The sequence below is a fragment of the Podarcis liolepis genome (assembly GCF_965112155.1).
Source record: "Podarcis liolepis genome assembly, chromosome: 17".
NCBI classification, from domain to species: domain Eukaryota; kingdom Metazoa; phylum Chordata; class Lepidosauria; order Squamata; family Lacertidae; genus Podarcis; species Podarcis liolepis.
In genome coordinates, this window is record NC_139571.1 from 21,758,144 (window position 1) to 21,781,085 (window position 22,942).

At 47.7% G+C, this 22,942-nt stretch overlaps 1 protein-coding gene across 6 annotated transcripts in view; it reads right to left on the bottom strand.

Annotated features, from left to right (window-relative positions):
• Nucleotides 1–1,799: 1,799 nt before the first annotated feature.
• Nucleotides 1,800–22,942, bottom strand: part of SPATA6L (spermatogenesis associated 6 like) — a 37,169-nt gene continuing 16,026 nt past the window's right edge. For 5 of the 6 annotated variants that reach the window (XM_083482303.1, XM_083482302.1, XM_083482298.1 and 2 more), the window contains 6 exons: nt 12,510–12,603; nt 11,115–11,158; nt 8,086–8,261; nt 6,508–6,601; nt 4,287–4,405; nt 1,800–1,977 (listed from right to left, as the gene is read on the bottom strand). In XM_083482303.1, coding sequence (XP_083338429.1) covers nt 4,304–4,405; nt 6,508–6,601; nt 8,086–8,261; nt 11,115–11,158; nt 12,510–12,603 — 510 coding nt within the window. In that variant the 3' untranslated portion in view covers nt 1,800–1,977; nt 4,287–4,303. The remainder of the gene's footprint in view (nt 1,978–4,286; nt 4,406–6,507; nt 6,602–8,085; nt 8,262–11,114; nt 11,159–12,509; nt 12,604–22,942) is intronic. The other variant, XM_083482299.1, reaches the window with a different exon arrangement.

Here is a 22,942-nt window from a genome sequence, read left to right on the forward strand (position 1 = left end):
GGAATTTATATTTCAGTGTCTTGATTGCACTCATCAATGCATTCAAGATGTGAACACACATGTAGTTGCACTGATGAATGCAGTAAAGGCATTTAAACATGGTAGGGGTTTTGAACAGCAACCACATGTAGCAAGTTACATTTAATTGGCTGTATCTGCAGAACTTAAAAGATAAAACATTAATATTTCAAATTGCTCAGTGCTTCTGAGGGGAGAGAAGGATGTTCGCCACACAGTCGGTGGCTGTGAAATAGTAATGAGTTCATCATTGCTATAGAAAAGAGATTAGTTGAACTTCTGGCTAGCTCCTGATTAATTCATGCATTTAAGTTTGCAAATCCTGGGAAATATCTCATGGTAGTCTGCTAAAACAAAGTCAAATCAGAAATGTCTGCTTTAGAGGATCAGGAATAACAGATCAGATGAAAAATGCAGATTTAAAATCCGACGACGACAGAGCTAACAAGCTGGAGTTAGGATTCACTCCATTTCTACTGAAAGGTACTACATTTTCCAGCTGAGCATCAGTCATAAATTAAACAGGTGCATCTTCAACAGCATGGAGATGGTGTCATAAATTTCTACATTTTATATAACAGTGAAAGGCACTGAGCCTCTGTACGGGAAAAAGAGGCAGTTCTGTTCCTTTCCGCAATGGGACAAACAAGAGCTGCATCCTTTGTATTTAATGTAAACATTTTTTAAAAGAAAAATGTAAATAGCAGCCTGAATCATCAGGATCACAGCAGGACTTGAGGAAGGTTTTGCAGATGACACCAAACTAGGAGGGGCAGCTAATGCCGCTGAAGACAGAATCAAGATTCAAAATGACCTTAACAGATTGGAGACCTGGGTCCAAAATAACAGAATAATAATTAATAATAATAATAATAATAATAATAATAATAATAATAATAATAAATTTATTTATATCCCACTCTTCCCAGCCATAACCGGGCTCAGGGTGGCTAACATCAAAATATAAATACATTAAAACATAAAATTCAGCAATCGACTGAAATACAGCTTAAAATCAGATTAAAATCAAATAAGATCAGAAGGCAACCCACAAATTATGACTATAGGGGTTGGGAACCTTAGGTATTCAGCAGGCTCAGCTATTTATATGAGCTGGTGAGATGAGTTAGAGAGGCCTCTTATATATAGGGTCTCGTAGGAAAAGAGGGGTCAGACTGGGCCCTGACCAAAGGCCTGGCGGAACAGCTCTGTCTTGCAGGCCCTGCGGAAAGATGTCAAGTCCCGCAGGGCCCTAGTCTCTTGTGGCAGGGTGTTCCACCAGGCTGGTCAAGGCCAGTCTAACCTTCTTGAGGCCCTGAATTTCAGTAGGGGCAAATGTAACATCCTACACTTAGGCGGGAAGAACCAGCTGCACGAATATAAATGGCGAGGGATTTATGCTGCCTACCAGCAGAAATACCTCTGGCAGTAGCATCCTCTTACCTGTAATTGGGGTGGGTGGAGTCTGCAGAACTGGGCGGAGCCAGGAGAGGGCTGCTCAGTGGACCTTGAATTTATCCTAGAGTGGTTCTTCAAAGTTTGCTGTGCATCTTACCAGCACGAAACCAAACTCTTTCCCCACTCCTTTATTCAATTCAAAATGGTATTCGCTTCCAAATTTCTAAAACTAAGCTTTACACTGAGGACACAGTCCTGAGTGGTAACATAATTCCAAGTAGGTTTTTCATGGAAAATACTTTCAGCAGCCAAAATCTTAAAGAAGTATATAGCACCATCAATAGGACCATGACATCCACCCACAATAAGCTGATAGGCTTGCACTTGTTTGAAAATGTATAAATCAAACCTTTAATCAGCACTACAATACAGAGTGTTGTTTTCAAACCAATTTAGACATAACATCACACAGAAAATAAACCATTCATCAGTTAGCTCTAGAATAAAAATCTTGCCAGCAATGGGTCTTCAGGTCGATATCCCAAGGCTGCTGTATTCTTTCTGGAAAAAAGGCGTTAAATTGTCTGTTACTACAGGATGGGGGAAACTGATAAAATATTACAGAGAAACGTCATGCTTGGACAAACCCGTATATCCTCTTCTATTTTTGTTTTTGTTTTGCAAGGGAACTGTAACATCAGTGCTCTGAATGCAGTTCTTCAATGAAGACTGCAAGCTAAGCATCAGTTAATCGTTTTATTTGTACGCTGTTAAAACCATACTCAAGACGGCTTACAATATATAAGAAATTACGTAAGTACAAACATAATAGTTATTATGGGATTGTCTGATGAGTTTTGCACAAACACAGTGATTTCTCAGCTCGGTTACTTACCATAGAAGTTACTTAAAAGAGGAGACTGCTTCACTTATTTCCAGTTGTGCTAGGGTTAGACTCTGGGGCAGTGAGAATTATCTGCCAGCTAGCAGAGGTAACAATGACAACTGAATCACTGGGTTAATGGTTGGGATCTACAGTTAAGTAGAGACTGCGGGAGGGGAGAGATTCTGCGGGAGGGGAGAGTCTCTTTTTATATCACAAGAATCTCTCACTCTCTTAATGCTGCAAGGGATCTTTTTGTGATGTAAAAAGAGAGAGTTACAAGCCATAAGCAATAAATACAACATCAAAAAGCACACAACCAAATTAAACTATTTCCACAAAAAATTGTAAGATCCAAAACAAAAATACAAAAATTAGCAACAGCAACAACCCGGCACCTCCCTTCCGCCTAAATAACACCCCAGGCAATGAATCTGCTCAGGGAGCCAGTCTTTCAGGACTCACAGCCAAGGCCCTCAAGGTGGTGTAAACACTATTTTATTTTTAAAAATCCATATTCTAGATAAGTAGTTTTCAACTGTCCAGTTTCAGGGACCCTTATTAACAATCTACAGTGGTACGCTTCAGGTTACATACGCTTCAGGTTACATACGCTTCAGGTTACAGACTCCGTTAACTCAGAAATAGTGCTTCAGGTTAAGAACTTTGCTTCAGGATGAGAAGAGAAATTGTGCTCTGGCGGTGCGGCAGCAGCAGGAGGCCCCATTAGCTAAAGTGGTGCTTCAGGTTAAGAACAGTTTCAGGTTAAGTACAGACCTCCAGAACGAATTAAGTACTTAACCCGAGGTACCACTGTATTGTAGAAAACCTTCTGTACATCTACCGGTACTTAAGAATTTTCACCTTTTACCATGGATTCTGGGGCGTGCATCCATTTATAGTTTGTGAAAGGTGCTAGCCAGTCCTGTTTATTTCAGTCATTCATTCATTTATAATAAATTTTATATGCTGCTTTTCTGGACACACAGAAGGAGAGGGGAAAGGCAGCAAGAAGAAATTCCGACGAAAGAAGAATGGCAGACGAAATTAATGGACTATGCAGAATTGGACAAAATGAAAAGAAGGATTCGAAACCTGCGAGACCGGAGATTTACAGAAGATAGGAAGAAGTATATGAATTACTTGAAGAGCAACTGTAATCAACAAATTACGCTAGTAGTTGTGTTACAAAATAGAAAAAGATAAGAGATATTGTTATGAGATTGAAATGTAACAGGAAAAATTAAGAAATGCATACTAAGAGATTAGACTGGAAAATTTTCAGTCAGGGCTGATGGAAGTCAAAAAAATTGAATAAGATGTAAAAGTATGTTTAATTACTGTTGAAAATGATATGTTAAAAACTAATAAAAAATATATATATTTAAAAAAAGGAGAGGGGAGAGGAGGCTGAGGGGACACTGCACAAGGGAGGGTGTTTGAAAAAGGGTAAGAGGCTGCCAGCTCTGCAGGCAAGGGGTGACATAACTGGGCTCCTGAGCCCCACAGGGGTGCCGCAGAAAGAATGTAGTTGGTTAAAGGAGCCATGGACTCAAAAAGGCTGAAAACCTCTGACTTAACAGATTCAAGTTACAAGAAAGGAGAGCTCAACTAAACACCAGGAAGAACATTCAGACAGTGAGACAGTGCGGAAGGTGGTGGAAGCTGCAGGGCTTCCCCATTGCCAGTCTGGGTTTCTTGCACGCTCTTTAAATGAATGGCAGAACACGAGGGACAACAGCATCTTCATAGCAGAGCACCAGACAGGTCCTAGCAATAAGCCAGATACCATTGCAATCACTCTCATCCTGCCTGACCCACGTCGGTGTGAGAATTGCACCTTACGGGGCCTGGAATGCTGTTGTAATAGTTTATCCTACCAATTTGTAGCAGGCTTTATATAACCTTCCCAGTGCTTTTTTTTAACCTTCTGAAATAGACCAGTCCAATAAATCGAGAGAGAAGGAGGTGGCTTTATGCAGCATACCTTGCCAATGACAGCAGTTACAAGCAGTATCTTTGTTCCGTTGAGTCACACAGTGGGGAACTCCTCAAAGAGATGGACCTTCTTTCAAGGACATCATCAATTTCGGAATCAGTGGCTCCCTGCAAAATAGTTGCCCCGTTAAACCTGGGTTGTTCATCGTCATCAGCGCTGCTAAATGTGCCTGGCTGAAAACAAATATATCAGCTGTTCTAGGAGAATTAAAAGAAGCTTGTCGCTGCACGTTTGCGAACCACTGACGTATGACGCTGTCCTCTAGCTCTGTCGGTCAAAGTACCTTTCTATTAAGGTTCATTAGAAGAATGTATCATCTTGGAGAGACAACAGCAAGTGATGTCACTTTGGGTTAACTCACATGGATCTGTGTCTCCATCATGGGAGCTTTGAAATTCGTGAGTGAAAGCAGTTTCTGATTTAAACAAGGCATAACATTGAGATCCTGGAGGGGGAGATGAATGGCCACAAAAAATTATGAGCAGAAAAAAAGGCTTTTCGGTAGAGTTAAATCAGGGGTGGGGAATTCCCCGTCCACAAGATGGATGTGGACCACAACTTGATTTCATCAGGCCCTTGCGGTCCCCTTCCAGCCATCAGATGTTTGGCAGAGAAGATATAGGGCTCTGATGTCCCACAGAGTGCACACCTGCAGCTCCTTCCTCTGCAAGACAACCAAAGCAGGGGGGGAAAGGCTCAGTAGAGGCACATTTATGTTCCTTGCAAGGTGCAAAAAGTGCCTATGGGTTCTGCAACTGTGTGCATGCAATTTTCAGGATACACTTGCATTTTGAAGTTTGAGGCATTGCATATCTGCAAAGAAAAAAATTGCAATTCAAATATGCACTGAACTTATTTGCATTCTTCTGCTGTGATTATTTTGCATAGTTGGGGGAAATGAAGGCTGTTTGAGGAGCTTTCTGCTTGTTTAAAACCATAGAATTGTAGAGCTGGAAGAGACCACAAGGGTCATGTAGCCCAACCCCTGGCAACGCAGGACACCTTTGCCCAATGTAGGGCCCGCAACCCTGAGATTAAGTGTCTCATGCTTTACCAACTGAGCTTGTTTGTTTTAATAATTATTGATAACCCACAAGCTATGTGAATTACCCAACTGACTGATCTTGGCAATATCCAAGGCTTCCTGAATAGGCAAAAGTGTCACAACCTCTTTAGCTGCTGTAGGCTTTAGCTGCTGAGGTCACAAAGGACTGGTGTATCTTGAGCCAGGCTTTGGGTCTTGCATTGGGCAGCTTGGGAAAGGAACACAGAAGTTTAAAGCCCAAAGCAGATGTTACTCTAGATGGGCAGCTGCTGAAAACAGCATGCACATATCAACTTCCCCACCTGCCCACACAACATCTGTTGTCATTCACCTAATGTCCCTTCAACATTCAAATGTGGGCAAGAACCGGCCTTGTCATTTCCCACATGGAACTGTTGCCACCGCACACTCTTAAGATGGTCCCACGCTCATAATCCACATGAACAATCCTCATCCATCTGGTTGGGTCATTTAAACGCCACAAAACCCACATAGAAGCCATTCATAGAAAAACGGCTGCCACGTAACTATGGGAACATCTAAAAGGACACAGGATCTAGGCAAAGCGATGAGTCTTTGTCTCCCATTATCAGCAGCCAATGAAATTGAGGGGGTGGGGAGGGGTGGGATGTCATGTCGCAGAGCTAAGTTGCAGTACATAGAGAGACAGAACTAGGCGTGTTGCTGCCATTTTTGATGGCACCCATTGATCAGAGAAACATCTAGATTGGCCCCGAGCAACTTTGGCTAAAACTTTAAACCACAACTCCGCTCAGTTAATGAGTGTTGACTAGGGTTGCCATATTCCCAAAAGCGAAAATCCAGACAAAGTCGTTGACCTTTGTTGACATCTCCCCAAAAAATCCGCCCCGACGCCATTTTGACAGTCCGATTCCCAGACGTATGGCAGCCCCAGTGTTGACTGAAATGTTTTGATTTAATAGAGATAAATAAGTCGACAGAATTGTTACACGAATGACAAGTCCCATCATCCCTGACCTTTGGCCCTGCCTGCTGGAAGCTGGAGACCAATCCATATGGAAGACCACAGTATATCTACTCCTGTTTTATATGTAAAGCCATATAAGGCTTTATAGGACTTTACCCTTGCAACTGGAGTGAGAGGAATCAATAACAGTTCTGCTTAAAGCACATCATACTTACAAAGGATAGTCTTTGTATGGCCTCGTCTGAAGTTAGAAGGTTTTTCACTCTCTCGTTAATCTCTTCCCAGCTTGAATTCGGGCTGGAATATATCCTGAAAAAAATGTCAGGGGACTCAAGTCACTTGATACTAAGCATTTGTGATTTCTCTCCATATAGTCCCATCACGTAACGCAAGTAATGTCAAGTAGCGACCAGTTCCTAGTTCCACTCCCCACCATCACAGAAGCCCTCTGAGCCTCTTTTACGGCTGTGAAATTAGGCAGCCAGAGAATGGTTTCAACCTCTGACCTCTATGTTCTGCAAGTTAGGACCAAGAGACACCAGTAGAATGACTCTCCTTGCTACTACGAACAACAAATGGAACGGTTCCGCAGAGGAGGCCAACTTTTGCCAAAGTGCTGACTATGAACCCAAAGTATCTCTTTGACAAAGCAATGGCAAAGGAATCCAAATATATGGAATTCTCTCAGATCTTCTTGGCTATTTTTATACCACAAGGTCAGGATTGTTTATGGGGCCTGCCTGGAACATAGCTCCTATTCTTCTTAATCTCTCCTGATCAGCATCATTGCATTGCGTTCTCCAGTCAGCATGAAAAAGAAGCAGAGAACTGTCACTTAAACCTGTCACGAGGAAGAAATTCTGGATGTTAATAATTCTCCAGAGATCCCCCATCAAGCCTCGAATAAAGTGTTGTGTGAAAGGCACTTTAGCACCTTCTGCATTCAATCGCCACCACTCCTATTTACTATTATTCAAAGAAATTATTCTACCTCCTGCCTAACAAAAGACTCTAGGATGGCTCGCAATTTTTTAAAATTCGCAGTGAAAAGAACAGTCCTCCACAACCACCAAAAAGCAAACAAGTCACTATACAAATTTGCAAAGCCAACAAATTAAATTTAAAAAACAAATACTGCCAAAGGCCTTAGGAAATGCAAAAATTGTCTTTTTAGCAACACAACGTCAGCAAGGTGGATGCCTGCCAAATTAAAGTGAGGTGGATGCTCTGCAATCCAGGTGGCATCACCAAAAATTTGGTATTCAGAGACCTACCACTTCAGATACCAGTCTCTGTGGCTAGCAGCCATTGATGACCATATCCTCCATGAACTAAGGCCTTGGCCTCACTTAGGGGCCTGGAAACCACACCCCCAGGTTTCCATGGGCCCCATCCAAGCAGCCCATGCTGTGGTTGAAATTTTCTGTTGCCAACTCCTCCATGTCACCCAGCAGACAGGCTGGGGTGGAGATACTGGCCAATGATCGGGTAGCCCAAAGGTCAGAACGTTGACCTATGCTGCACCAAACCCCAATAACTTGTAATCAAAGCTGTGGCTGTTTTTAACTCAAGCCTGTCCCTGATGGCCATTGGTACCATACACTTATCTCTCTAGATTTGTATAGTGGCATTAGAAATTTGACAGCCCCGTAGGGTTGGCAGCTGATCCTGGGAAATAGGATGGCAAATAAGAACAGCAACATCGGCCACCGCGACTGACTTCCAGGAATTTCCGAGGCAGGCGTGCCTAGACATGCTGGCCGCCTGTCACTTAAGTATCTAGGAATGGTCACCTGTGTTGAGGAGACGCCCACCGCGCACATGGGCTTGGTGATCGGTAGCGCTTTGAGGAGTCAGATGAAGGTTTGTGGCAAAGAGAAAGAGAGTAATCAAAATCAATAGGCTCCCTTGTTTCAAGTGATGATGAACCAGGATCCAAGCTGTATTGCATATCCAGCTCTCTGGTTACCTGTGGAGAAAGGAAGAGTTTTATTTATTATTATTTCACAACATTCATATACCAGTTGATTGTAAAGATAAAGACAAACAGCCAAATGACAAAGTAATAATTCAGAGGAATATGCCGGAGGAAGAGGGGTGGGACCCCTCCTCCAGCTGTGTGTTAGTGGGCAGAGGCAAAAAGGGTTTAAGGGATGTAGGGTTTCAGTTTGGATGATGTAAGCAAGGAAAATCGTTTGGAGAACCATGTGGGCTGGCTGGGACAGGCAGAGAGCTTGGCTGATTTCTCTGTTCTGAGACTCAAGCCTCTTCTGCTTATTGGAGAAGCAAGAGACCCTCTTGGGACATGAATGCTCTGAACTTTTTCCATCTAGACGCAGGTTGTATATATGTGTAAATAAACCATATATCATAAAGGTGTCATAGTCTCCACTGTCTAAAAGGAAACACAGACCCTGGGATGCACGCTTGGTACCCCTGGAATCTTGCACTGCCTGGAGACAGGAGTGGTGTGTAACAATAGGTAAAAGGTAAAGGACCCGTGGACAGTTAAATCCAGTCAAAGGCGACTATGGGGTGAGGCGCTCATCTCGCTTTCAGGTCAAGGGAGCCGGCGTTTGTCCACAGACAGCCTTTCCAGGTCATGTGGCCAGCATGACTAAATTGCTATTGCCACACGGAGGACCGTGAGAAATGCCAGAGTGCATGGAAATGCCATTTACCTTTCTGCTGCAGAGGTACCTATGTATCTACTCATGCTGGTATGCTTTTGAACTGCTAGGTTGGCAGGAGCTGGTAAAGAGCAATGGCAGCTCACCCTGTCGCAGGGATTCGAACTGCCAACCTTCCGATCAGCAAGCCCAAGAGGCTCAGTGGTTTAGACCATAGCGCCACCTACATCACTCCCACTTGACTGTAATAAAATTACCACTTGATTGTAATAAAGCAGTTTCCAGGAGTTGGGATGTCTATAAAGGGAGAGAACTCCAAGGACCCCCTAGAGGACGCATTTCCCGTCAACAAGATAAGGGTAAATATCATTTCCTGTACTTCAGATATATGTTTCTACCACTTCCAGAACAAGCGCTTGTTTCACAAAGTCAATTCAATCTCCTTTCTCGGCATAGAAAAGAGTGTGTCGTACACATGGATCAGAACGCAACACAGGTAACAAAACATAGAAGGAGGTACTTTGGGTTAACATCACAAAGTCCAAGTCTACCACACCAATGCTCTGTGTCCAACCCCCAACCCCCCACCAGCAGCAACCGGTCTTTGCATATGAGGAAGGGGAGGCACACATGAAAGATGACCTCTGTAACAAACCAGGCCAAGGCTGTTTAAGGCTTGAAGAGTAAACCTGGCACTCTGAATTGTGCTCTGAAGAGAAACTGGGAGCTACTGCAGACCCCCCAAGCACACATTTAGTGCTTCTCTTGGTGTGCTCATGCTAGTCAGCAGGCTGCCACGTTTTGAACAATGTGAAAACTTCCAAACTGTCTTCCAAAGGGAGGCCCATGGAATGTGTCCATAGTTCAGACCAGAGGTTGCCAAGGCGTGTGTCCAAATAGCCAGGTTTTCAAACTTGCTGATCAAGCGACAGTGGTAAAATGCACTCTTGGGCCATGGCTGCCAACTTAAGATGCCAGGACTGATACTGGGTCTAGAAACAGCACCAAACCATGAGGTTGGATCATTCAGGGAGGGTGCAGTCCTATTTTAGCTCAATCGGATCTCCCTGTTAGGATTCTTGCTCCGTGTTTGCAGTCATGAGATTGTTGTCTATCACATGACGGTGTATGTTTTCATTCCACAGAGTGGGAAGTGATGAAGAAAGATGTTTTGTACTACTGTGTTCTGGAATGTAGGACTATTGTCCTTTGTTTCTTTCTCTTTGCTGTCTAATGAGAAAGAGGCAGGAGCTAAGTCAGAATGCTCTGAGTGTAAAGGTAAAGGTAAAGGGACCCATGACCGTTAGGTCCAGTCGCAGACGACTCTCAGGTTGCGGTGCTCATCTCACATTACTGGTTGAGGGAGCTGGCGTACAGCTTCCGGATCATGTGGCCAGCACGACTAAGCCGCTTCTGGCGAACAAGAGCAGCGCACGGAAACGCCATTTACCTTCCCGCCAGATCTCTGAACTGTACATAAGGTAAAGGGACCCCTGACCATTAGGTCCAGTCATGGCCGACTCAGGTTGCGTCACTCATCTTGCTTTATTGGCCGAGGGAGCCAGCATACAGCTTCCGGGTCATGTGGCCAGCATTACTAACCCGCTTCTGGCAAACCAGAGAAGCGCACAGAAACGCTGTTTACCTTCCTGCCGGAGCGGTACCTATTTATCTACTTGCACTTTGACGTGCTTTCGAACTGCTAGGTTGGCAGGAGCAGGGACCGAGCAACGGGAGCTCACCCTGTCACGGGGATTCGAACCGCCAACCTTCTGATCGGCAGGCCCTAGGCTCTGTGGTTTAACCCACAGCGCCACCCGCGTCCCTTGAACTGTACATAGTTTGCACTAAATAAAACCTGTAAAAGACAGGTCGGAGTTCTGGCTGTTTACTCGCGAGCAACCACCTACAGACCTGACAATTCTTCACAGGGAATGACACTTCAGAAGTATGATTGCTGGCTTATATCCGAACCAGCTTTACACACCTTTTAGTGCAGAGTAAAGCGTGCCTTGTGGAAAGTTACATGAACTGTGTGCCCTTGCCAGACACCGATAAATAGCCTTTTCCCCTCAAGTATTTCTCATTCCCTAACCTCAAGCACTACCATGGCAAGCATCTAGTCTTATTAAAGTCATACACCCAATAACCTAACCAGCAAATGATGCTACAGACTCCACTTCTTAAATTACCTTTGCTGCCGGGCAAGCAGACTTCCAGCTATCGTACGATAACGCTGCAAGAAATAAAAAATAAAAGAATCAATTCTGAAGAATTAAAACAATGCCTATAGTTGCATGTATCACATATGGAAAGAGGGCTGAGGAAAGATGCAATGATGGTTTCATATGGTTTGTTGGTTGGTTGGTTGACTGGTTGGTTTGTCAACACAATTTCTAATATAGAACATAAACAAGCAAGCAAAATAGATTCGCTGCTTTGCCTCCAACTGTTTCACGGGCCCTGCCATCCATCCATATATGTAGCTTGCCCAGCTAGTCCGCTCACAGGAACTGTCAATTCCCAAGCACATCAACAACAGTAATCTTTGTAGGTGTGTTTAACAGGTGCAGATTACACAAATGTAAGAAACGGGTGGTGATATCTGTAAGGAGCAGCCTTTGCCCTAAAAGTTCCTTCTTCTAATCACAGGATGTTTGAAACGAGCTGTGGTTATGCTGGAGAAAGGGAAAACACTCTGCACATTCTCAAAGGTACTGCCTTCATCCCCCAACCTCACAAACATATAAAAGCACAAAGAACTAACCGGGCCCACTAAATCTGGAACTGCCTCTGAATACAGCTGAATACATTGGGTTGTTCTTGTTTTTATTTTGATTATGTCTTCTGTGTGTTTTGTATCGTGATTTTATCCTGTGAACCACCCTGAGACCTGCGGGTATAGGGCGGTATAAAAAATTTAATACAGTCGTACCTTGGTTTTCGAACAGCTTAGTTCTCGAACGTTTTGGCTCTCAAACGCTGCAAACCCGGAAGTGACTGTTCCAGTTTGCGAACTATTTTTGGAAGCCAAACGTCCGACAGGGCTTCCGATTGGCTGCAGGAACTTCCTGAAGCCAATCAGAAGCCGCACCTTGGTTTCCGAACGTTTTGGAAGTCAAACGGACTTCCAGAACGGATTCCATTCGACTTCCAAGGTATGACTGTAATAATAATAATAATAATGATAATAATAATAATAATACAAAATGTATTAGTATCTTATGTACTAAACTACTCAGCAGTGTTGTGCTGGAGAATTCCTTTACCCCAGCGGCAAATGAAAGGGTGAAAACTGCAACTTATAACATGATCTGAAATCCATTACTTGAGAGAGAAATCTCATGAATTCCCATGGAACTGAAATAATGATTTAGGATTTGAATGCAAAACATATTGGGATGCTATCCCAAAGAGTAGCCCACTTTCCTGAGAAATCAATGGAGCAATGTGAATAAAACATCAATTCAGCGGAGTAATGGTGACAGAATACAACCCACAGCGTATTAGAACCCTATGACATGCATGGTGGTCTTGTTATCAGCACAGTTCACATTTTTAATTAAGATTAAGGAATTGTTAAGTACCTCGTTTCAACTGAAGTTTGTGGGAATTCCTTGACGAGCTCGTATTTTGACTTGGAATCCAATATGGCTCAGAAAACGTTTTAGAAGAATCTACCTACAAAAAAATTTAAAAACCAAAGAAATAATAACAAGACAATAATCTTAAAACAACAGAATTAGGCTTGGTGATACGGACCGGGAAAGGGGGGGGGGGTACCTCCTTCCCCCTTCTCCTTTGAACAACCGAGGCGATGACCTCGAGGGTGCCCACAATACACCCACCCTCAGCCCCCTCACCGTTACACAAGCACCACACGTCTCCCGTCACCCCCCTTTTCCTTCTTTCTTTCTTGAGCGAAATAAGCTCAAATATATGAACATGTCCTCCTATTTCTTCCTATGGCTATTCGCGCTCCATTCTTAGAACGGGTAGACCTGGCGTTCCAGCTTCTCCGCTAATTCCTATGGCTGCGCCTTAGCCAATCACAGCCATGCATTTATCCTGCACGAGCTAGCTCACGGAGCCCTTGCACGCCTCGTTGAGCCTACTGACAAGCTGCTGACGGCCCCCCACGGCGAGAACAATGGATCCGAAACCAAGGGCCTCATAAAGCTGTCAAAATGTATCCATTCTTGCTACAATGTATCCATTTTGTTTCCACTTTCAATCACCGATACGGAATAGGTCAGACAGCATAGGAAACCTTAGGAAACCTTTAGAAATTGATATAAAATCAACCGTAACTCCGATTTCTTTCCTTTTGGTGTCATTCAACTCGGCTCCCTATGGACTCCATGATGCTGCCCCTACCTCCATGATCCCCTGAGCGACAGGTCACGTACTCAGGAAGACCTTAATCCTGTCAGATCGTTCTGCCATACCCTTCCTCCGGGCGATGCCAGGTGGCAGACGATGCATATCTCCGCCATTGTCTTCCCATCACCTGTACTCAGGAAACGCTTATCTGTGTTTATCTGTGCATATCTCTTACTCTGCATATTTCCCCCTCCCTTCCTGAAATGTTAATCCATGTAATCCCACCTTCCTGTAATGTATTCATGATGTAACCTGGAAAACCCAGCCTTCTTTTAATGTATTCATGACGTTTTGTCGCACTGTATTCTGGGACTTGGAGGGAACTTTTAAAAGTTTATGTCGCCCCATGCTCGGGGTTCAATTCCACTTTGAACCTGTTGCGCAATAAACTCGGATCTTCGCATTTTGCTCCTGCGTCCGGCTGAGCTTCCTTTCTTCCGCTAGAATCCACGGACTTGGTCCGATTGGCTGGGTGGCAGGGTAAATACGCACCCAGATTTTCCGTAACAGCTTGGCGCCCAACGTGGGGCTGAGCGGTTCTCCCGGGTTGCTGACCGGGGGCCCCGAATTCTTCAGCCGGCTGCGGGCCAATTTGCCCGAGAAGACCCTTTTGGACCTCCGACCATCTCCCGGGCGGTAATCAACAGCCCCAGGAGTTCAGCCGGGGAGCAAAAGGGATCCAGCCGGCTTATTCATCGATCCCGGGATCGGATCGACGTAGAAGACGCGTGAGTATAGGAAAATCCAGTGCACTGGTGGGAAGGGGTGGAAGTCTCCTGGCAACCGAATTCTCTGCCCTCCTCTCTATCGTGCCTTCTTGTCTTTCTCTTGGTCCAGTCGGTGAGAGAGATCGTGGACCGCTGCTCGACCCGAAAGGGGGGTTCTGAGCTCTATCTCTTTATCTAAACTCTCTAGCCAGCCGCACCAATTGGGAGCCCGAAGGGTAAGACGGAGAGATCCGACTTGAAAGATAGCCGACTCTCCGCAAACGGGTATCCCAGTTGAAAGCAAGGGGTTGGAGCTCTCTTTCCGATCTTCCCGAGCGTCCTTTCTAGGGGGCAGGAAGTGGTCTTGCTTTCTATCCCAATCCCAGCCGCACCGGTCGGGCTACGTGCCACGTGTATCGTAAGCCCGCTTCCGAAAGCAAGGGGGATTTTCGACCCGAAATTCTGTCCAGGGATCACCCGATCTGGCACCGCACGGCGCGGGCGTTCAGTAGGGCCCCTTTTCCTGAGAAGTTTGACGATAGGTAGGAGGTTGCCAGGAGGGAATAGCCCATGAGGAATTGGGCGGGATCGGCAGAGTGGAAAAGGGACCCCAGGTAAATGGTTAAGGAAAAGGGAAGAAAGGAATACCGGATAGCTAGAGCTCTTTAAAACCTCCCTAGGAAGTTGCCAAGCGACTAAAGACCTTTCCCTTTCTTTGTTTCAAGTCCTTTGTCGGACAGCCCTAGACCCACAAATCCTTATCGGCCCTCTCCTCTCTCCTCTTTCCTATCTAGACACGCGTGAAATATACTATGGGTACCCAGGCTTCCAAACATGAGCGGACTCACTCTGGGAGGAAGGCTTCCCGGAAGCCATCCCGTTCCCAGAGAGATCCCGACTCTCCTCTCCAATTCGTCATTGCGTGTTGGAAGTCGATTCCTGGCCACAAATTGTTATCTAAAGAAAAATTAGAAGACCTCTGCTCCGAAACATGGCCCGCCAGTACCGCCTCCGCCAAACCCGAATTGCGGTGGCCACCGGGGGGTTCATTTAATGAAGAACGCTTGAACCACCTAAGGAAAGCCCTGTTAGAAGAAAAACCCCGCCAGTTAGAATATCTGGCCACCTTTGAGACAGTAAGGAGAATGCTCCAAGCCCCAAAGGGAACGACCTCCTACCAACTGCCTATATTAAATCCCGGGCGACAGCCAATGCCCCCCCCTTACGAGGATGACGATATACGACAGACCCTAGTCCCCTTCTACTATCAAGGACCACCACCGCGAGCCCCAACATCCAGTGACAGCAGCTCTAGTAGTGGGGAGGAAACGGGGGAGGATGAGACACAAGACACTGACAATAGGAGGGTCACACGACTACAAGCGAGAAAGGACAAAGGGGGCGTCAAACAAGTTAAAAACCCCGGACAAGCTAGGACTAAAACCCCCTCTTCTACTCCCCACAACACCATTGAGAACTCTACCCAAGTCGTGAATAAGCCTACTCCCACGGAACCTCATGGCTCTGCAACGGGGACCCTGGGCTGTGATAAAGAGACTCCGGGGACTTCTGACCAAGTAAGCTCCACCGTGACTTCTACTGCTGTCCAGATGCCCTTAAGGGCCCTGCCCATCCCTCCTCTCCAACCTGATGGGCCCCCACGGATGGTTTACACGCATCAACCCTTCTATACCTCAGACCTGGTAACCTGGTCAAATCAGATGCCCTCACTGAGGGACGACCCGGACAAATGCCACCGCCAGGTCAGCGCTATCTTCTCCACACACAATCCCACCTGGCCAGATGTCCACGTCCTTCTGAATGCCCTCTTCAACGAGGCGGAGAAAGCGGACATCCTAACTAAAGCCGGGGAAGCCATAGAACTACCCGACTACCAAAGGGGACGGCCTCAGGGATTGCAAGCGCTCACAGCACAATGTCTTAGAGTGGAACCGGAATGGGACTATAACACCACCGAGGGTATTTGGTGCTTAAACCTATTTAAAAAGGCCATTTTAGACGGTGTAAAGGCCGCCGGACGACGCACCGTTAATTGGACCAAAGTCCAGTCGGTCATGCAGGGACCAAACGAACACCCGTCCGATTACTACACTAGATTGGTCTCTGCCATTAAAACATGGGGGGGGATAGACCCCGAAAACCCACAGCATGAAGTAATCGTTAAAGGGTTCTTCAAAGATCAGGCATGCCCAGATATCAGAAAAGCTCTGAATCTCCAAATTGGATACGATGGAAAGAGCGTAAGTGAAATCTTGTCCATCGCAAAATCTGTCTACAACTCTCGGGATGAAAGAAAGAAGAAGGAAACAAAACCCGAAGTTGAACAAATACTAGCCTTAAGCATGGACACTGCCTATGGTCCTAATCGAGGCAGGGGACTCCCCCGAGGAAAAGGGATCCGTGGAGGAGGACCCCCAAATCCCTATAGGCAATGGGGACCGGGGACGGGAGGATGCTACTACTGCCAAGAAGAGGGACACATAAAAAGATTCTGCCCCTACCTAAATGCGACACCCTACGGGGGACCAGAGGCAAAGTCTTTCCCTGTTCGGAATCCTCACCCCCCTTTCTCCCCGCAAGCCAACGTAACTCCAGGCTACAGCAACCACAACCCAGCGGCTTATACCCCGCAGACGGCCTCAAACCCGATACCTCAAACCCGACCACAACCGGGACCCCGGACCCAAATGCCGGCCATAGACCAGCCCGCCCACCCTTGGGCGAATGCTACTGCTCCCCCCTTGCACCCTCCAAACCAACCACCTCCCGATGATCAGGACACCTATTGACAATTAGAAGGGGATCCCAGTCAGACCCAAACCATCTGCCCTGTCCTTACATTGTCACCTGAGGACCCGGTCTGTACTATCGAAATAGACGGCCACCCCTATCAATGCCTACTGGACACAGGGGCTACCTATTCCACCCTAACCGACAGTCATCTGGAACCAGGGACAGTGACCAAGAAAGTGATGGGACTGGATGGGATACCCCGCACTTGCCCACTCTCGCGACCGGCCAAGGTCACCCTCGGACCATTACTAGCGGAACACACTTTCCTTTTAACAAGCAGCCCTGTCAATCTCCTCGGCAGAGACCTACTCTGCAAACTTAACGCCACTATAAAATGCTCCCCGGATGGCATTTACCTACATATGCCAGGGAACTCTATCCCCATGTTCCAAGGTATCGTTCAGGAATCTAAAGCGGATCGACAGTTTCCCGAGCTCCCTCTAGACCTGGAAAAGGAATTGCCCCCCTCCCTATGGGGCACTGAATCAACCTCAGTCGGGCTCTTACTCTCCGCTACTCCGGTCAAGATCACTTACCGAAGTGACCTACCCTTCCCGTGCACCAAGCAATACCCTCTGCCCAAAGAAGCCATAGACGGTCTAACACCCATGATTGAGGACTTCCTCGAAAAGGGGATCCTAGTCTCATGCGCTTCACCCTGTAATACCCCAGTTCTCCCGGTCAAGAAGCCCGCTAAGGAGGGGACACCTGTACGGTACCGTTTTGTGCAGGACTTGAGATTAGTGAACCAATTCGTGATACCCCGACACCCGGTAGTTGGCAACCCGAACTCCCTCCTAAACGCCATTCCAGCAGGGACGACCTGGTACTCCGCTGCGGATCTGTGCTCTGCCTTCTTCAGTATACCCCTGGATCCGGCTAGTCAGTTCCTTTTTGCATTTACCTGGGGGCCTGGCCAACTAACGTGGACCAGACTGCCCCAAGGCTACGTAGAGTCACCCGCAATTTTTTCGGCCGTATTACACCAGGACTTAGAGGACATCCACCTACCGGCTAGCTCCACCTTACTTCTTTACGTGGATGATATTTTATTATGTTCTACCAGCGAGGAAGCGTGTAAGATAGATACCAAACACCTCCTATCAGAACTAGCAAGGAAAGGACATAAGGTATCTCCAAAGAAACTCCAGTATTGTAAACAAGAAGTTAAGTATCTGGGACACATCCTGGGAGTAGGGACCAGAAGTCTGGCCACTGACAGGATTGAGGCAGTCACTAAAATCCCTCTCCCAAAAACAAAGCGACAGCTGCGCGGCTTCCTTGGCATGGCCGGCTTCTGCCGGGCATGGATCGCTGGTTACAGTGAAATAACGAAGCCCTTAACTATCATGACGCGTCAGGACCACCCAGACACATTGGTCTGGGAAGAAAAAGCTTACAGCTCTTTTGAACGACTAAAACGGGAACTCAGATCCGCTCCTGCCCTGGGGCTACCCGACTACCGAATCCCTTTCAACCTGTTCATCCACGAGCAAATGGGGGTAGCCTCCGGTGTCCTAACCCAACCCTTCCGCGATCAAGAGAGGCCAGTAGCATATTATAGTCTACAACTTGACAACACTGCTAAAGGGGCTGTCAGTTGCCTCAGAGCCATCGCAGCCGCTGCCGTCCTCCTCGAGAAAGCCCAAGAGACGGTCCTGGGCCACGAAATCACCCTTCACGTTCCCCACTCAGTCTCAACCCTCCTAACCTTAAAAGGATGTCACCATTTCTCGAACTCCCGCCTCAACCGGTATGAAGCCCTCCTACTAACCCCAACCAATGTCACCATTAAACGTGTTAACTCGCTAAACCCCGCTACCCTACTACCCCTTCCCGACGATGGCACCCCGCATCATGACTGCACCACTATAGTCCGGCAAGCCGAAAAGCCCCGCGAAGACTTAGATCATCTTCCCCTGGAGAACCCGGACTTAATACTATATACTGATGGTAGTTCTAAAGTAATCGACGGGGTTAGAAAGACTGGGTACGCGGTAGTCTCCGACTTCGAAGTACTAGAGTCAAACCCAATCAACTCCCAGTACAGTGCCCAAGCCGCCGAGTTAATTGCGCTGCTGCGTGCCTGCGAGATTGGTGAAGGGAAGCGAATAACCATTTATACAGATAGCAAATACTGTTTCGGCCTTGTGCACACAACTGGCCAAATTTGGCTCCAGAGAGGCTTTCTAACCGCTGCCGGGTCTCAAATCTCGCACGCCGCCCTAGTTGAGCGACTTCTCACAGCGATCCACCTACCTGCCGCTATAGCCGTTGTCCACTGCAAGGCCCATACCAAGGGCAGGGACTCAGTTTCTAAAGGAAACAGACGAGCCGACAAAGCCGCACAGATGGCTGCCTTACGTATCCCTAACAATGAATCCGAGTTTCAAGCCCTCCAACTACCAGCAGACCTAGATCTCACAGAAATTTACAAATCTGCCCCAGGGGATGAAAAGGCTACGTGGGAATCCCTAGGTGCCACCGAACAACAGGGTGTCTGGGTCCTCCCCGATGGAAGAACTGTCCTTCCAAAGGCCTGGACTCCAAAAGTAGTGAGGTTTCTTCATCAGCGAACACATTGGGGAAAAGGGAGATTAATGGAGCATGTAATTAGATCTTGGTACGCACCCGGGATAGCGGCCGCTGCAGCAGCAGCAGCAAAGAATTGCATTACCTGCCATCGCTTCAATCCCAAGCGGGAGCCCAGGAGACCACCAGGAGCCAGACCGTGGGCCTTTGTCCCTTTTGAGAACTTGCAGCTTGATTTCATTGATCTGCCCCAATGCCAAGGCTTTAAACATGCTTTGATTATAGTTGACCAATTCTCCTCGTGGGTGGAGGGATTCCCTTGCAGAAAAGCCACCGCATCCGTAGTTGCCAGGGCCCTCCTACAGGATATTATTCCCCGCTATGGCATACCCCGCCGCCTAGACAGCGATAGGGGAACCCACTTTACTGCAGAAGTGGTGCAATTAGTGGCCAAGGCACTCCAAATTAAATGGGACCTCCACACTCCATACCACCCACAATCCTCTGGCCAAGTGGAGCGTATGAACCAGGAGATAAAAATACAGTTGGGCAAACTTTGCGAGCTCACTGGCCTAAAATGGGTGAATGCACTCCCACTGGTTCTTCATAACATCCGCAGCGCCCCAACCGGACGTTTGAAACTCTCTCCATTCGAACTCTTATTCGGGAGACCTCCTCCCGTCTACAACACTCTATTCCCACTATCAGAACTGGAGCTGGGGGAAGCAGAACTTACTAATTATGTTATTCAGCTCCAGACACAACTACAGCGCCTCCACCACTACGCGGCCATCGAGGGACAGAACCTGCCCATCGACGTCCACGCTCACTCCTTCCACCCTGGTGACTGGATCCTCGTCAAAGTCTACCAGAAGGAACCACTCCAACCCGCGTGGGAAGGTCCCTACCAAGTACTCTTGACATCGCCAACCGCCGTGAAAATAGGTGAGAAGAATTCTTGGTTACATCACACTAGGTGCAAGTCCTCACCCCCTCCACCAGAGACTGAAGAAAGCAACGGCGAGGACTTCACCTTTTCGACTCCACCTGCTCCACCGGCCTCATATATTGACAACGACGACCAACAGACCGGACTGGATCGGGGCCAAGTTCGGGCCCAACAGACCGGACCAGCAGATCGGGGCCAAGTTCGGGCCCAACAGACCGGACCAGCAGATCGGGGCCAAGGTCGGGCCCAACAGACCGGACCAGCAGATCGGGGCCAAGGTCGGGCTCAACAGACCGGACCAGCAGATCGGGGCCAAGGTCGGGCTCAACAGACCGGACCAGACACCGCGACACCCAACTGGACGTCTGAAATCATCCCAGATACCAACACCATCAAGCTACGTTTCAGACGCGCTGACAACCACGTTTGACAGCTCCGTTTGACAGCTCCATTGACAGCTTGCTTCGTTCATCTGACAGCTCCGTTTGACAGCTCCATTGACAGCTTGCTTCGTTGATAGCTTCGCCTTTTGACAGCTCATCTGACAGCTCCATTTGACAGCTCCATTCAACAGCTTCCTTTGATAACTTCACTCTACAGCCTCGCCCTACCTAACACCTTTGTTCGTTAGACCATCTGCGCCCTCCCTACACGCATCCGAACCATGGGTCTGCTTGGCACCGCCCTTCTCCTCGCTGCCCTATCCTCGGTCGCGTCCATCTCATCAGACCACTGCACGGGCTTGCAAACGAACTACCACTTCTTGGACTATCATGAGGTCGAGACGGGAAGGTCAAACCCTGATCGAATGGGGGACTTTGATTTCTGCCTTCCTGAGTCCCGAACCCTGCTGCGCCATTCCCTAGTTCCCCAACTCGCCGAAAACGAATATTGGGAACTTTTCATCCGGAACAAGGATTTACACCGCATCGGCTCTGCGGCTCTCACTCTTGACCACTCCTCTTACCGGCTGACCTGCAGAAATGGGACTTATCTTCTTTACGAGAGTGGAGAGGTCTCACAAACCCCAAATTGGACCGAAGTCGAGACAGGAGGGGCTACTCACGCTTATACGCAATCAAGCCACCCCTCTGGAAACTTGATTTTCGGGTTCCAATGCCTCCGCTCCACCCCAGAAACCCGAAAGCCCCAACTCCAAGGACTCTGCCTGCGACGGTTCTGCTGTTTATGGGACTTAGGGGTCACTCATGAGTGGAAAGGGGCTGAATATCTCGAAGGGTGGCACCACCCTATACACCCCTCACTCTCCCCCTCCTGGGACCACGTCGGACCCCTGCGATGCGGCGGTATCGCCAGGGATAGGCGACTACTGAACACCACCGACCCCCTCCATCCGGTTGGTACGGCACCCCGACAATTCGGCACTGACTCGGCACTCCCGGGAGAAGATCTCCTATCATCTTGGGAGCAGAACTCCTACATTAAGCTTCTCAGCCAGGTGGCGAAGGAGTCACCCTACCCGGACTGCTGGATTTGCGCTCACGCACCCAGCCATCTCCAACAGAGCCTCCCACTGGTCCCTGTACCAGTGACCCTAGAACAGTTCCGTTCCGGAAATGTTACCTCCTGGAACTTGACCGCACTCAACTTAACACATCAATACCTCTACCTCACCGGCCCCACAAAGGGACCCCTTTGCCGCAGCTTCTCAGGGGAAGGAACCTTCATCGGATCCAGTACATGCATCAACACTCTAGAAATCCTACCAACTGGACTGGTCACCGTCTCCAACACTAGGGACTCCCGGACTTTTCCTAACCTTACTGTTGCCTGGGCCGCTGCGGTCGGACACCCCTTGGACTGGAAGCCACAACCCACAGACACCATGCTGCTGCAAACTTTTGCCTCAGGCCGAATGGAATCTTACCTCAGCGGCCTATTCTGGGTGTGTGGACACCGCGCTTACACATGGGTGAGCCCACACATGTCCGGATCCTGCTTCATTGGCTACATCGTTCCCGGAATTAGAATAGTACCACACCTACCCCCTGGAAGACAACGAAACAAAAGGGAGCAAAAGGAGCTGTCAGATCTGTCAGATGTCGCTGCAAATGGAGAGACCGTAGGCCGGTCGCTTTTCCCCGCCTACGGTGCCGGTTCAAATCATGTGGATATTCTCCGACTCACCGACATCCTCCTTAAGTTCATGCAGGAGGCGACTCAGATCACAGACTCTCTCATGTCGGAACTATCCGAGGTAAGACAATTGAGCCTACAGACGAGAATCGCGACAGACTTCCTCTTGTCCAGTCAAGGAGGCACCTGCGCATTAATAGGCACAGAGTGCTGCACATATGTGACTGACCAGACTTTGAATATAACTGGACATTTAAATAACATTCATGAGCTAGCAGGGAAGCTCCACGACATCCAGCATGAGGGACTATCCGACGTGGACTTATGGGGATGGTTGCCCAAGCTGGGTTGGCTCAGGCAGTTATTGAAAGTCGTGGTGTTCATCATTTTAACTGTTTTCCTTTGTGTCTCCATCCTCTGTTGTACTATGCATTGTATTACCCCTTGCTGCTCTTTCCTCCGTCAGTCTGCCTCTCCTAGCTCCTTCCCTCTTCGAGCCTATTCCCACTCCCGACATGCTCCCACTTTCCCGGACTAC